The sequence below is a fragment of the Dama dama genome, chromosome 20, assembly GCF_033118175.1.
Source record: "Dama dama isolate Ldn47 chromosome 20, ASM3311817v1, whole genome shotgun sequence".
Taxonomy (NCBI): Eukaryota; Metazoa; Chordata; class Mammalia; order Artiodactyla; family Cervidae; genus Dama; species Dama dama.
Window position 1 is genome coordinate 103,636,269 of NC_083700.1, and position 15,882 is coordinate 103,652,150.

The 15,882-nt window shown below is 43.6% G+C and overlaps 1 protein-coding gene and 1 pseudogene across 1 annotated transcript; both read right to left on the reverse strand.

The window, feature by feature from the left end:
- Positions 1-1,708: 1,708 nt before the first annotated feature.
- NDUFS5 (NADH:ubiquinone oxidoreductase subunit S5) lies at positions 1,709-7,238 on the reverse strand. The gene is made up of 3 exons (XM_061122320.1): positions 7,081-7,238; positions 4,918-5,135; positions 1,709-1,932 (listed from the first exon to the last, which is right to left on the reverse strand). Exons 2-3 carry the CDS (start codon positions 5,131-5,133, stop codon positions 1,828-1,830), a joined length of 321 nt encoding a protein of 106 aa, XP_060978303.1. The 5' UTR covers positions 5,134-5,135; positions 7,081-7,238; the 3' UTR covers positions 1,709-1,827.
- Positions 7,239-8,758: 1,520 nt separating this feature from the next.
- On the reverse strand, positions 8,759-12,301 carry LOC133040012 (rho-related GTP-binding protein RhoG-like; annotated as a pseudogene).
- Positions 12,302-15,882: the final 3,581 nt, after the last annotated feature.

Genomic DNA, 15,882 nt, shown 5'->3' on the forward strand with positions numbered 1-15,882 from the left:
AATCAACTATCCTCCAGTATAAAATAAAAATGTTTTTAAACAGCATCTAAAAAAATACTTAGGAATTAACTTAATCAAGGAGGTGGAAGACTTGTACCATGAAAACTATAAAATATATCTGAAAGAAATTAAAGACATTAATAAGTGGAAAGAAATCTCATGTTCATGGACTGGAAGACTTATTAAGACATCAGTACTACCCTAAGCAATTTACAGATTTAATGCTATCTCTATCAAAATCTCAATTTTTTTACAGAAACAGAAAAACCCATCCTAAAATTCATAGAATCTTTAATATTTATTTGGTTATGCCAGATCGTAGTTGCAGCATGCAGGATCTCTAGTTGTGGCATGTGGGATGTAGGTCCCTGACTGGGGATCAAACTCGGTCCCCTGCATTGGGAGTTCGGAGGCTTAGCCACTGGGTCACCAGGGAAATCCTCTGGGGGAACTTTAAATTTGTGCATCAAAAGGTACATCCAACAGAGTAAAAAGGCAATCTACAGGATGGGAGAAAATATTTGCAAATTACATATCTGAATCAACATCCCAAATATATAGAAAACTCCTAAAACTCTGTAACAAAAAAAACCTCAATTAAAAATGAACAAAAGACTTGAATAGACATATATCCATATAATAGTCAAGATATACAAATGGCCAGTAAGCACATGAAAAGATGCAACATCACTAATAATTATGGAAATGCAAATGAAAAGTACAATGAGATTCCTCACTTCTATTTGGTAGCTATCAAAAAACTCCAGAAAACAACAAATGTTGGTGAAGATGTGGAGAAATTAGAACCCTTCTGCACTATTGGTGGGAGTGTAATTGAAAGCAGGGTCTCAAGGAGGTATCTGTATAACCATATTGATAGCAGCATTATTCACAACAGCTAAAACATGGAAGCAACCCAAGAGTCTATTGACAGATGAATGGATAAACAAGATGTGGTACATGCATACAATGGAAAACTATTCAGCCTCAAAAAAGAAATTCTGATATATGCTATGTATATTAAGTGACATAATTCTGACACAAAAAGACAAATACTGTATGATTCCACTTATAATGAGGTACTAAGAGTAGTCAACATCATAGACCTACAAAGTAGAACAGTGGTTGCCAGGGGGATGAGGGAAGAGGGGGTTATTGTTTCATGGATATAGTTTCAGTTTTCCAAGATGAAAAGACTTCTGGAGATGGACAGTTGCACAACAATGTGAATGTACTTACTACTACTGAACTGTACACTGAAAAATGGTTAAAATGAGGAATTTCTTGGTTTCCTGGTCCAGTGGTTAGGACTCTGCTTTCGCTGCTGAGGATGCAGGTTTGATCCCTAGTTTGGGGAACTAAGATCCTGCAAGCCCCAAGGTCAAAAATTAAAAAAAGAAAAAAAAGATTGAGATGGTATATTTTATGTTATATGCATTTTAAGACAAAAAATAGTTCAAGAAATACTCAGGATATCTGAGGTTTTCATTATATTCTCAACATTTAATTTTCTAGGGATCATACCTTCCCTTCTACATCTGAGTTTTTTCTTTTAAAAACATGTGTCTAAGCATTTCCATCAGAAGTACTCATATACCACTGATATTCCCTTGATGCTAATTTTTAAGGTAAAGGCATTTTACCAAACTTAAAAAATAGGTTGCAACCTCATTATTGAAAAGTATGATCCAAAAGAAAATAGAACAAATAGGATGGAGCAATCCTTTATTTTTAGACACTCTCACACGGGGGTTTTTAGTACGGAGAGTTTCCAGCGGAGAAGAGAGAACGTGAGAATCAGTCTCCAGGCACTGGCAGCTACTCCACTCAGGGCCGAAGATGCTCCTGGCCCGAGTGATGAGATGGAGGTGTGTACTTCCCTTCCTTGATTAGCTTATCCCGCTGTCTCTTGATGGCACTCAGACGTTTCATCTGTCAAAGGAGGAAAATATTTAAACTTGGAGGGAGGTATGCACCAGAAAGTGAACACTGGAGAAGCTGAATACAAAACTGGTTTCATTTTTAAACTATGGAAGCTTTTCATTCTGGAGGGCCTCTGAGATAAATCCCACCTTTAAAGAATCAATTTCCCAAGCTTTTAACAAATCAATTTCTGCTGTGTATATATATATAGTAATACCTCCTTGAAAACTGGTAACTAATATGTTCCTATTATATATAGGAATATAAGCATTTACAAAAATAATAGAGAGATACAGCAGCTTTAAGAGGTATACTTGTGCATACTAAAATCTTTAAAAATATGAAAAGCTGACATCACCTCACAGCATATGCTGGTGACTGTTCACTAGATATGAATGAAGCAGAAACAGGTAAATGAGGTATCTGGACCACACAGAAAGACACGGTATGTGCTCAGCCAGTAGTCACTCAAGATAGGCAGGGCCTTGAGTTCTGCCTTTTCCCCTCAGTAGGACGTTCCCTACGGATGAAAATCAAGCTATCCAAGATGTGTGAGAGCCATAATTAATGGATTCTGTGACATGGAAAATAGACTTACTAATCCTTAATGCACTATTCCTTGGCTCAAAACCCAATGGCTTTCATCTTACTGAAGGAAAAGCTGAATCCTTCCCTAGAAGGACTTATAAGACCCTTCTCTCTGACTTTATGTCTTTATACCTTCCTCCAGCTTTCTCTGCTCCAGCTAGAGACCTTCCATTTGCTGCTTCCTCTTCCCTCAAGTGCATGTGGTTCACAATCTCCAAGTCTCTGCTCAAATGTTTTCTATCATTGGGCTCTTTTAGGAGCACTCCATTGAAGCACAGAGCAACCATACCAGTGCTTCCTATCCTTCTGTTTATTTTCCCCACTGCACTTACCAATACCTGACACACTATTTCTTATCTTGTTTGTAGATTTTCTGTATCCCACCCCCAACTCTTACCCCACGAATGAGTTCCATTAGGGCAGGGACTTTTTGCTGTTTTGCTTACTGCTATATTCCCAGTACCTGGAATAGTTCCTGACACAATAGGTGATCCAAAAAATACTTTTTGAATGAATGACTAGGTTTTCACAAAGGCATGAAGAGGTAGCATAGTCAATTAAACATCCCATTAACTTTAAAGAATGAGGATGTAACTTCAGTATAAAGAAACTTTAGGTTTCCCCAATACTGAACATTAACCATTTAAAAAACTGTATTCTTCACATTTCTCTAGTAAAGAATTTCCCAACATAAAACTAGTTATGGTTGAGGTATCACACAGCCATACGTCAAATATCTCTCCCAGCTAGAACCAATCATGACTTGGTGTTCTGAATACAAGCACAGGGTCTAGAATCAGCACTGCCAGGTTCCAATGCTATTTCTACCTCTTACTGGGCTATGTGACCTTAGGTAATGGATTTAATATTTCCTTGCTTCAATGTTTTAATCATACAGTGGGGGAAATAATTCTAAAGCATCTCATAGGAGATTACTGCAAGAAATATATGTACAATTACATTCTAAGAACTTAGAAAAGTGCTTGATTCTAATTCTTTGATTCACTAACATCTTCACTTAGATGACCTCTAAAATGGTAACATCTCTCTTCAGAAATTCACAGGATGAGGAAGCGACCTTAGAGCAACACTGTATTTCCAGATAAGGAAACCAAGATTAGATGGGAAAGACTTTCTTGAAGTCACAAAACTAGTGGTGGTAAAACCAGCATCAAAATCCAGCTCTTCCAACTCCCAATCTAATATTCTTTCCACCTCATCACACTGTCTCTTCTTGGTGTAAATTTTCCATAATAAATCAAGTGTTAATCTGAGCAAGGAATAAGTGGGGCCCACAGAAGAGAAGTTATGACATGCTGTGAACTAACAAGCTGGTTGGTGGCCAGCCACCACCCACTCCTTGTCTACTACAGTATCACTCAGTGATCAATATTCTTCTAGAGAACATGACAGAATTACTACCTGACGACCCTTTATTCCTTCCAAATTTGGCTTTACTTCACCCACATGCCAATAGCAGATTATAAAAGACAAGCCATTTTAAAATTGATACAGATCAATGTATGACAAAACCCACTGAAATGATGTGAAGTGATTAGCCTCCAACTAATAACAAAAATTAAAAAAAAAAAAAAATAAATAAAGGAATGATCTGGGGAAAAAAAAAATTGATACAGATAACTTTAGAGATACATTTAACTGAAAATCTAAATTGTATCTCTGAACCCCAAGGAGTTGACAGTAATAAAAATAATTCTATGTTATATGTAGAGCACAGATATAGGCAAAATGACAGCCCACAGCTAAAGATTTCTTCTCTAAAGGAGAACAGGACCCTATATGTTATGCAATTCATTCAGCTCTTGAGGAAGTAAACACTATGCTACTAACACTTTCTTCCCCGCATTTTTGGTCAGGATCACCTAAAACAATCTCACTAACATCTCCATCTTCCGCAGAGTAGAAATCTAGAGGTTGTTTTATCAGGTTCAGTGTAATAGAGCTGCAGAATTTTAATCTCTTCCCCAGTGAGGGTTCAATGAATTTGAAATACATTTGCCCAAACATTTTCAAGGACAAACACCCAAGACTAGTTGCTACTCTTTACAGCCTACACAAAAATGGAAATCTACATATGCAATTTCTAACCTCATGGCTGCAGCAGGGTACAATGCTAAGGAAAACATTGGGTTGGCCAAAAAGTTTGATGGGAAAAGCCTAATGAACTTTTTGGCCAACCCAATGTGAGAATATGAGGAAGAACACTGAACAAATTAACACAGTTAGCTTCCTTGACATGGTACCTAAGTAGAGAAGGTATTTCAAACAGAAGTTCTGCAAATTCACATGGGGCAAGCCAATGCCCAAAGATCAGTGACAAGTATTTAAAAGCAGCTCTAGAGAAACAAGGAAGTAATTCAATCCCCATCTTCTTCACTTCCTCACCGTTTTCTGTCGAAGCAGACATTCTCTGAAATCCTCAAATTCTATTTTGCACTCCTTCTCTGCTCGGGTGCTACCGATTCCATGTGCACACTCTATCCATTCTTTTTCAAAAGCATGGCATCGAGCTGGAATCCTGTGAGGCTGCTCAGCACCCTGGATTGTCATCCAGTGGTCTAAGTCAACACCCAGCTTTTTCTGCACATCAAAGAAAGGCATGGCTGAAGTGGAAGGGAAAAAAAAAGGAATGCCATAAAATCACAGTCAAAAGAGAAACTTCCGAGAAAAATGAGATAATTATGACAAACAACCCTCTAGAAAGATATCTTGTACTAGTCTCCCAATTTCTTCTCCCCAAACTTTTTCATTACACAAGTTCTTCCAGTTTACGGTAGATAAGCAATTTTCATGCTTTCACAAAACTCAAGCTCAAGGAAAAGGGAACTTGAACCAAAAACCAATGCATTATAAATCCTCTATATTGATAAGGTCATTTTAATCAGACGTTGAAAAGTGTGTTTTATTGAATTTTTAAAATATATGTTATTTATTTGGCAGTACAGGCTCTTCGTTGCAGCATGCAGGATCTTTTAGTTGCAGCATGCGAACTCTTTTGGCAAGTGAGCTCTAGTTTCCTAACCAGGAATTGAACCCAGGCCCCTGCATTGGGAGTGTAGAGTCTAAGCCACTGGACCACTAAAGAAGTCCCTATATTCAATATTCTGACTCAGTAATCCCAATGCTTTGAGATAGATCTGAAGAAATAACTGAAATAAAAAAGCACAAGCATAAAAACATTTCTTTACATTTTTCGATCCATATAAACTTAGATGACACTTCTAAGAAGCCATCTTGAAGCGGGAATGTCATCCTGTGTTAGCACAGCATCAGCATCGCAGACTTTTCATAGTACCTTGCACACCCCTGTAATGTACTACTCATATGCATATCTCCCTTTTGAACAACCTTGAGGATAGGGACCAGTCAGGTAGGAGCGCAATAATTGTTGGGGGGGGGGGGGGGTGGGGGAGAAATTCAAACAACTTAAATGTGCAACAATAGAGAAAGTCAAAGTGTCTCTCAGTCATGTCCTCACTCTTTTCAACCCCATGGACTGTAGCCCACCGGGCTCCTCTGTCTATGGAATTCTCCAGGCAAGAATACTGGAGTGGGTTGCCATGACCTTCCAAGGGATCTTCCCAACCCAGGGATCGAACCTGGGTCTCCTGCATTTCAGGCAGATTCTTTACCGTCTGAGCCACCAATGAAGTAGGAAAAATGAATAATTAAATCCAGTACCTATTTGGTAGACAATGGTGGGGAGCGGATAATACACATGAAATAAACGTTTTAATGTTCAATGAAAAAAAGGGGGGGGGGTTTACAATAATGCTAAAAAAAAACACAAAAACTTCAAAAGAAGACAGGAAAGAAGCACAAAAAAAGGTCAACAGTTAAGTTTATGAGTGGCAGACTTACAGGTGAATGTAATTTTAAAGTTTTCTACCCATTCTTTCAGTCATTTACTGAGTAATAATGTTCCAGTCACTGGGATGGGGCGGGTCGGGAGCAGCTGCGACCTAAGCACTAGCATGAGGACACACAGAGGGAATTGGGAACCAAAGGACGAGCACAAGAGGTAAGGAGGAAGCACCTATTCTGTCCGGGAAACTGGGAAAATGCCTTAAAGATGGGAGGCGTTTGATACGGATCAAGCGCAGGTCAGTGACAGCATTCCAGCAGGGCACACACTGAAGGAGTTACAGCCTCTGTGCCGGCTTGTGTCTGGGGTACACTGAGCACCCAGACGCGGCTGGAGCGCAGAGGGCACGTCGGGAAGAATGAAACGAGCTTTAGGGGTTGGCGGGGCCTAAATCCCGCATGGTCACGCAGCAAGCTGTTCAGGAACGCGGACTTCAGGTTAAGAAACAGAAGGCCAAGTATGAGTCTGTCAGAAAGTTAAGTCAACCTGGAAAAAGAGCCTAGAAAGGCGCGGTCTACAGGCTTCAGTGACAAAGGTTGTGTGGACCAAGGAGCCTGGGAAAGCAGAAAATATGGCCAGAGAGAAAGGTCATCCACCCAGCAAGCCAAGAGGAAATCTGTTAAAGAGATCTCGGAAGGACGCGCTTTAGGGTATATCGGCCAGCGGACACACACAGCCCCTACCGTCCGGCCGCTGTGTCCTTTTCTCCTCGCTGGCCGCCTCTCCTAGACGATCCTCAGGCGACAAGGAGGCCTGCCGCAAAGGAAGCCCGCTGCGCGACTCTTGCAGCGCGACGCCGGGAGCCGACCTGCCTTCCGCCGTCGCGCCCCGGAACCATAGAGACCAAGCCCATCTGTCTGCGCCTGCGCGGCCGTCAGAGTTGACTTCCAGCGCCTGCACACGAGCGGACCTTGCCCAGACAACCGCGTGAGAGGCATTCTCGGGGTTTACTGATTTCCTGCTGCTTTCTCCCACAGTGCCTGGGACTCTCACCACAGCTATGATTGGTGAGGGACTTGACCAAGGAAACCCTCTTCATCCCCTTCCAGTGGCGGTTAAGCTCATGGAGTGCGGACACACCCAGAGTGGGTTCTAGTTCTTGCTCCGCCACTTGTGTGTCACCTGGCAAAATTTCTTAACCTCACTATGCTTCTGTTTCATCTAAGATAAAAATAATCTTAAAAGATAATAATACAGTGTATAGGGTTGCTTGGGAGATTAAATGAGTTCTATTAAAGCACTGGGTTTCCCAGGTTGCCCCAGTGGTAAAGAACCCTCCTGCCAATGCAGGAGATGTAAGAGAAGAGGGTTCGATCCCTGGGTCAGGAAGATCCTCTAGAGGAGGTCATGGCACTCCAATATTCTTGCCTGGAGAATTTCATGGACAGAGGAGCCTGGCTGGTTACAGCCCATGGAGTCTCAAGAGTCGTACAGGATTTAGCGAGTAAACCACCACCAAAGCACTGAGGCGTTTCTTGGCACGTGGAAAGCACTCTTAACACAAGCGCAGTTCTTTGTGTCTCAGTTTTTAAAGTTTGCGGATTCTAGAGAGTCGTCAGAGACCATGCCCCTCTGTTTCTGAACCTCCAGAGGTTCCCCTTGTTTACAGCAGGAGCCCCAAAGTGGTGGTGGGGTTGGGGCTGGGGCGGCTGCGCGGGGTGTGGGAACCATATAGTGTATGTGATACGTGTTGGGGAAGTGGGAAAAAAATAGTAGAAGATTTCTAGTTTTTGTGTTTTTTAATTTCTTGTTTGTGTGTTAATGTTTATAAAGGGCATAATACTACATTAGTTGTACATATAAATAACTTGTAAATAAATATTTATTGGGGGTTTGGGCTGAAAACTTTTTTTTTTTCCTTCACTGGAGACAAAAGGTTTTATTGAAGCTGATGGGGGTAGAGGGGCCCCAGGAGCCCGATGAGGGTGGGACCGAGTCAGTCAGCAGGTGCATGAGGCCCAGGGACATGGGGGTAGGTTAGGGCACATTCATCTTACTAGGATTCAGTGGCTTCTTCCCTGTGGAAGAGAGAGCATCTTGAGGGCGGAGCAATTTGAAGAGCAGTGAGGGAGAGGTTAGGGTCTGCCGAGCCCTCCTGAGAGAAGGCACCAGGACAGGCAGCAATATCTGTGTGGAAAACTAGGTCAACTGGTGAGTAGGGGGAAATGGTGAGGAGGCACTGGGTTGGCTTCTTGGAGGAGGGGTACGACTTTGACAGGAAAACCTGTTCAGCGTTTCCAAGCAGAATGGGGCAGGGCCCAAAGCCCCTTTCCCTGTTGGTCCCCTTAAGGAGAAAAAGACATTTGGGGACCTCATAAGCAAGGGGGTGCCAGAATTAGTCCTTAAGGCACAGCTGGGGGCAGACAAGGCGCCAAGACACAAAGGGGCAACCTCCAAGCTGAGTGCCAGGTCACAAGAGGACACAGGACTGCCCATGCTTGATCGGCATGGGGTTGAGCACTGCTGGACAGCCTCGGTAAACACTTCCGTGATGCCATCCTGCTGCAGGGCCGGGCGCCTTTGGGGTGTCAGGTCCTTCTTGGTGCCCACCAAGAGGATGGGCACCTCAGGGCAATGGTGTCACACCTCTGAATGCCACTTGTGCTGCACGTTCTCATAGGAAGGCGGATGACAATGGAGAAACAGATGACAGACATGTTGGTCTGAGGGTAGGAGAGTGTGCGGAGGTGATCATATGCCTCCTGGCCTGCTCTGTCCTACAGGTTCAGGTTCACTGGGCCTCCGTCAACTGCACTCTGGGCACTACAGTTGTTGAACACTGTGGGGATGTACTCCTTGGGGAAGGCATTGCTTGTGTAGCATGTTTTGACCACAGCCCCTTCACTCACCACCACACACTTGATGCTCTGCCTGGTGGGTGCAGGTGCTGCGGTGGAGGCTATGCCTCTTTCCCTTTCTGAGCCCTCCTGGATCAGTGACCTGATGGCAGTGACCCCCAAGGCAGGGAAGATGGGGGGGCAGCAGTGGCTCTGGACTGCAGATTTCTGTTCCTTTTAAGCAATGAGCTCTCAAAACTGTTTAGAGAAGTCCGGTGTTCCAACCTTCCCAGCCTCATTGTCCAAAACCCTGCCTAATGCCCTGACCAAGAGCTTGCTCTTCCGTGTATTCCAGGAAAATCCTGCGATCCAATCTCTTGCTCTTTTTTTTTCTTCTTTCCCTTGGAAGGATACCGATTCCTCCCTCCCCACTTCCATTTCTGCATGCCAAATTCCTGCTCTGCTTCAGGACTTTTGCATAGGTTTTTCTCCAAAACGCATTAACTATCACCAAGCTCTAGTTTCATCCACTCTGAGGAGAATGCCTGAGGACCCACGATGTACTGGCTTTGTTCCAGCATTCCAATTCTTTCCTTCCCCCCTCATCAGATATGTACCCCACCTTAGATCAGTTTCAGTTCGGCTAGAATTTCCTGGGCACCTAATGCATGTCCAGCACAATACTGGAGGATTATGGAATTGGTAACTCATGGCCCTTGCCTACAAAATACTAGAGGTAGCAAGGTAGTGATCACCACCACCCCTTTCATGTCTCCCATTTAATGTTGGTGATAGCATCTTTCCAGCCATTCAGGTAGTTAACTCTGAAGCTGTATTTTGCCTTTTCCTCCTGCTTCATCCAATATTTAATCACTGGCCGAATGCTTTCAAATATCCCTTCAATAGATTTTCCATTTATTTCTTCCTTTCTGCCTCCTGGCTCCTCACTTCAGTCTGTTTTGCACTGACTAATCTTTCTAAAATATTAATTTCATTGAATCACTCCTCAGATACCAGGTGGGGTCAGTCAGTTCAGTTCAGTCACTCAGTCATGTCCGACTCTTTGCGATCCCATGAATCGCAGCATGCCAGGCCTCCCTGTCCGTCACAGACTCCCGGAGTTTACTCAGACTCACATCCATCGAGTCGGTGATGCCATCCAGCCATCTCATCCTCTGTCATCCCCTTCTCCTCCCGCCCCCAATCCCTCCCAGCATCAGGGTCTTTTCCATTGAGTCAACTCTTCACATGATGTGGCCAACGTATTGGAGTTTCAGCTTCAGCATCAGTCTTTCCAGTGAACACCCAGGACTGATCTCCTTTAGGATGGACTGGTTGGATCTCCTTGCAGTCCAAGGGACTCTCAGGAGTCTTCTCCAACACCACAGTTCAAAAGCATCAATTTTTCGGCGCTCAGCTTTCCTCACAGTCCAACTTTCACATCCATACATGACCACTGGAAAAACCATAGCCTTGACTAGATGGACCTTTGTTGGCAAAGTAATGTCTCTGCTTTTTAATATGCTGTCTAGGTTGGTCATAACTTTCCTTCCAAGGAGTAAGCGTCTTTTAATTTCATGGCTGCAGTCACCATCTGCAGTGATTTTGGAGCCCAGAAAAATAAAGTCTGACACTGCTTCCACTGTTTCCCCATCTATTTCCCATGAAGTGATGGGACCAGATGCCATGATCTTAGTTTTCTGAATGTTGAGCTTTAAGCCAACTTTTTTACTCTCCTCTTTCACTTTCATCAAGAGGCTTTTTAGTTCCTCTTCACTTTCTGCCTTAAGGGTGGTGTTATCTGCATATCTGAGGTTATTGATATTTCTCCCCGCAATCTTGATTCCAGCCTGTGCTTCTTCCAGCCCAGCATTTCTCATGATGTACTCTGCATATAATAAAATTGCCAACATCTGCTGGATCATCGAAAAAGGAAGAGAGTTCCAGAAAAACATCTATTTCTGCTTTATTGACTATGCCAAAGCCTTCGACTGTGTGGATCACAATAAACCAGGTGGGGTAGATTAGTACAAAGATGGGCAATTCAAAAGCCTCTAAGGCCAGAGCCAGCTCACTGTAAGGAAATGAAAACAAAAGCATTATGATAAATGGGAACTGATCCTTGGGCTCAGTTTAGGGGAGAGGAATGGTGGGGAATGTGCAAACTGAAGAGCATATGTCCCGTCTAAAGGGGGCAGCAGCTCCTCAGCTCCACTCTGTTGCTGTCAAGAATCAGGGCTCCAAATTGTCAATTCTTCACATTTTTCACGAGAACCCAGGAATTTTTTATTATTGCTTAAATGTGAAACATTCCATTTGAAAAATGGCCTTTGAGCTGCCAGATTTCAAACCTTGGATGGAGGGAAAATCAGATTGGGAAAGCAATTTACTTTGAACTTTGACGGTTTTTTACATCCAGCCTTACTCTCTTCTTACCCTCTCTTCTTATTGTTGTTGCAAGCTTTTCTAAGACTCAAATCTGGTCATTAAGAAAACACTTCCTGAGCTCTTATCTCAACCATGACCCTTGTTGAGTTCTTGGGACGAAGGCACAGAATGCTGTGGCAAGTGGTTAAAACGAAGATGAATAAAAGGAAAACGAAAAGGAAGGGGCTCACTCATATTGCTTGGCTCTGTGTAAGGTTATTCAAGAAAAGGTCCAGATTTTGGGGTTTGGCATTCAAGACCATGATCTGATTTCTTTCCATTTCTGACTCCTCAGACCCCATTGTTCACCAACCGATATTCAATATCCTGGTGTTCTCAAACATCCAGAACTGTTCTAATGCTTCCAAATTTTGTAGGATCGTTACAGACTTCCCACTGTCCCCCCTGGCAAATGCCTAATCCGTTTTCATCATTTATCGCATGAAGCTTTCTGTGGAATCTTCCTGAACTCCTGAGCACTTACTAGGGCTTTGTTGAGGTCCCACCAGCCGTTATACGTATACTGTTTCCTATTATAGATGTTAACTGTTGATACGCCAAGCCCCTCCATTGGACAGTGCATTCGGCCCGGGTGTTGGTGCGAGGATGTCCATAACAGGGCTCTCCCGAAGATGGGAAAACTACAATTCCCAGAAAGCCTACGCCAGAATTGCGCCTGCGCCGTTGCTATGCCGACCATGGGCGCCAGCTTGGATGCCTGGGCTTTTTAAAGTGACTGAACTCTGACGTGGCGGGGGGGCGGGGGCAGGGCGCGTTGCCACCTCTTGTATTCCCCTCGTTTATCTTTTTTTCCCTTTTTTTGCAAGCCTCTGCTTCTTGGAATTGTAGTTTTACAACGAAACCAAAGGATATTATGCACAGAGAAAGAAGCCTGAGCTGTCGCCTTGTTCATTCTTTATTGGGGAACCCTGAAGCTCATAGACCGGGTGGAACAGGCGCATTCTGTGCTTCCCCAACAGAGCCTTGCTCCCATCTTCAAAGAACAAGAGGAGGGCTCAGTGTTAATCGAAGCCCCATCCCCCCCACCCCCAATCCCTTCCTGTTAACCGTTCCCCTGAAAACTAGCCTCGCTGCTGCTGTGGACACTCATAGATTTAATGACCCCTGGATCTGTTTCACTGGACTTCTGTCCTTGATCCTTGATCTGTAGGATTTCCTGTTTACACACCTCAGTCATAACCTGATAAAAGCATTTAATGCTACCTTTCTACAGATAGGCCATCTATAATTTAGCACATTGGGAACTTTAGGCCTTATCTGATACCATTGTCCAACAGATTTGAATAAACAGGGTAGCCTGAAGATCCTAGCACAAGTGGGAAAGACAAAGAGTTTGAAAACTTTCCCCCCAACCCTCACCCCCAAGCCCAGAGCTATAGGATAGACTCAACAAAAGCAATAAGCAAAGCAATCCGAAAGTGAAAGTAACGGATCCCAAGGCCTGAAATAAAATGGCAGAGTGACTCTTAAAGAGTAAAAGATGTGCCATTTGGGGGGAGATGCAGGTGGAGAAGGAAATAGCAACCCACTACAGTACTCTTGCCTGGAAAATTCCCATGGACAGAGGAGTGTGGGAGGCTACAGTCCATGGGGTTGCAAAGACAGGACTGAACAACTTCACTTTCACTTTCATAGTATCAGGTCAAAGATGCAACAGAACCAGGAACCACTGACCTGGGGAGGAAAGCTGGGGGGCGGGAGGGGGGGTGGAGGGGGGTGGCCAGGCTTGTGGGAGAGGTAATTGGATGTTGGTCAACATTCCATCCCTAGAATTAAAATCCCCTTCCTGTGTTACATGGAGCTTTTTCTTGACTTTAATTAGGCTTCCCAAGTGGTATGATTACATGAAACCACACTAAGGGACTTCCCTGACAGTCCAGTGGTTATGACTTGGCCTTCCACCGCAGGGTAACCAGTTCCACTCCTGGTCAGAGAACTAAGATCCCTGAGTGCTGCTAAAACACAGTTAAGGCCAATGGGGCTGTCTACCGCACCAGACATATTTCTCCTCATGAATTAACACACTAGAGTCTGGTTTTATAGACCAATATAGTTTTACCAGTGAGTCAGCCTTCCTGAGTACAGATCAGGGTAATTAAAACACCTGGAGAGAAGCTGTCAAGCATGGCCTTCCACAGGAAACACTCTGCTTTCTGTGGAGGTCCACAGAATACATCAAAGCAAGTTTCATCACCTTCCTGCCCAGAGACTGTGAGCCTCTCTAGGGTAAGGACTGCATCTCTTACCTTTGCTGCAGAGAGACAACCTGCAGAAAGTTTAAAGTAACTTATCTGAGAGTTAAGGAAGAGTTTCAGGTAGTGTACTGACTACTGGCAAAGGGGAGGAGTAGCCACATAATCCATTAGTCACTCATTTAAGAGCCAATAGACAGATAATAGTTCAAGGTGGTGCTACTAACAGCTCAGTATAGTGGAAGAGTCATGTAGACTCATAAATGCATTACACAACTACTTCCTCAGGTTTCTTTTGCCACCCAATTCAGACATCTGGTTCTATCATTCCCATTTGATTTCCTTCCAACTTTTAAATCTTGGATTAAACTGTTTACTAGTTTTTATTGTCTCACAACAATGTCAGCACCATTAAGAGCAAGGACTTGGTCTATCCAGCTCTGTGATATATTACTAGTGCCTAGAACACAGTAGGTACTCAACAAGCATTCATCAAATGGCTACATTAACACCACCTTCAAGAAGGGCGCAGAAAGACAACTGCCACTTGAGGAAGCCATTTGTCAACTCAGAAGGGATTTAATTCCAGGCAGAACAGTAGGGGCACCATGATGGACAGTCTGAGAGGAAAATTTAATAATCCATGCAAGAGCTAACCAGAACCTTTAAGAATAACAGGTGGATTTAAGAGAATCTGTGAAAAACAAAATACAGGACAAAACCATTGAACAGCAGCAGCTATGGTATTGGGCTGGATTAAATAAGAGACACAGATAAGCCAAGCCAAAAGAAAAAAGATCTTTAAAAATGTGCCTGTCGGAAAGTGCACCATGCCCTTCTTAGCCAGGCAAAGCCACAGCCCCATTTCATCATCCTCCCCCATCAATGTTCAGGCCTTTGTTATCTCTAACGACAACAAAAAGAGGCCTGTGACTGGTCTGTCTCTAGTTTGGTATTTGCCCTTCTGTCTGGTACTCACTTCAGTTAGTTTCCCTCAAACTCTTCAGATTCCTACAGAGGAAAGGTCAAGTTCCCGATAGTCAAAGCCCCTGATTATCTAGCCCCTACTACCTACCTTCAAGCTCTCGTCCCAAGATCTACCATGCGTTTTCTACTCTGGTTGAAACAAGAATGTTGTGCCTGAACACCAGCACAATTCCCCATCACCCAGCCTTTGCTTATTTCAAGTCCTAATTACTACCTTTATCTGAGCCCTACTCACCCTTTGAAACCTCATTCCAACACTACCACCCTGAATGAAGCCTTTCCTGACCATACTGCTACTTAGAAGCACCTGCCATCTCTTCTTCTCAGTCCACTACCGGAACCATTGACATGACACAGCAGCTTTTACTTGGCCCGCCTACATTCTTTGCAGGACTGAGCTCCTCTTCAGGAATCAAGACCCATCCAAGTATTTATTTATGTGATATAAGACAGAGTAGGGCTATTTAACATAACTTCCTAGGCTTTTAAAACTCACAGGGTATTCCCTGGTGGTCCAGGGATTGAGACTTCGTGCTTCCACTGCCACAGGCCTGGGTTCAATCCCTAGTCAGGGAACTAACATCTGCAAGCCACTGGGTGTGTCGCCGCCCCCCCCACCCCCCCCCCCCAATCATGTATCTGTCTTCCACAAATAAAGAACTCAGAAGATACCAGTAATGCTTGCTGAATGACTGAAAAACATTCAAAACCAATATAAACACGTCTTTCCCTACTTTTGTCCTATTAACCTAAAGGCATACTGGGTACTATGCCTGAGAAAACGTGGATCAGGCTACTGCCAAGACCAGCTAAACAACAATTGAAATGAGAATCATTTTCTTAAAAGCACAAACTAGTTTGAGGAATCACTGAGCCAAGATCTAGGTAAGACAGAACCCAGACAGCCTAGAACTCAAAGCTGCTCTGTCTCTTAAGGTATTTGCTAACATGGAAAAAGTTCCTGGATGCCTGAATTACACTTTTAGGAACACCATGGACTGAAGGAGGCAAAAATCAAAACCTAAGGCCAAGCTAAAAGTGGGAACTCGCCACCACAGACACCTTAAGCAGGGATTCCAAA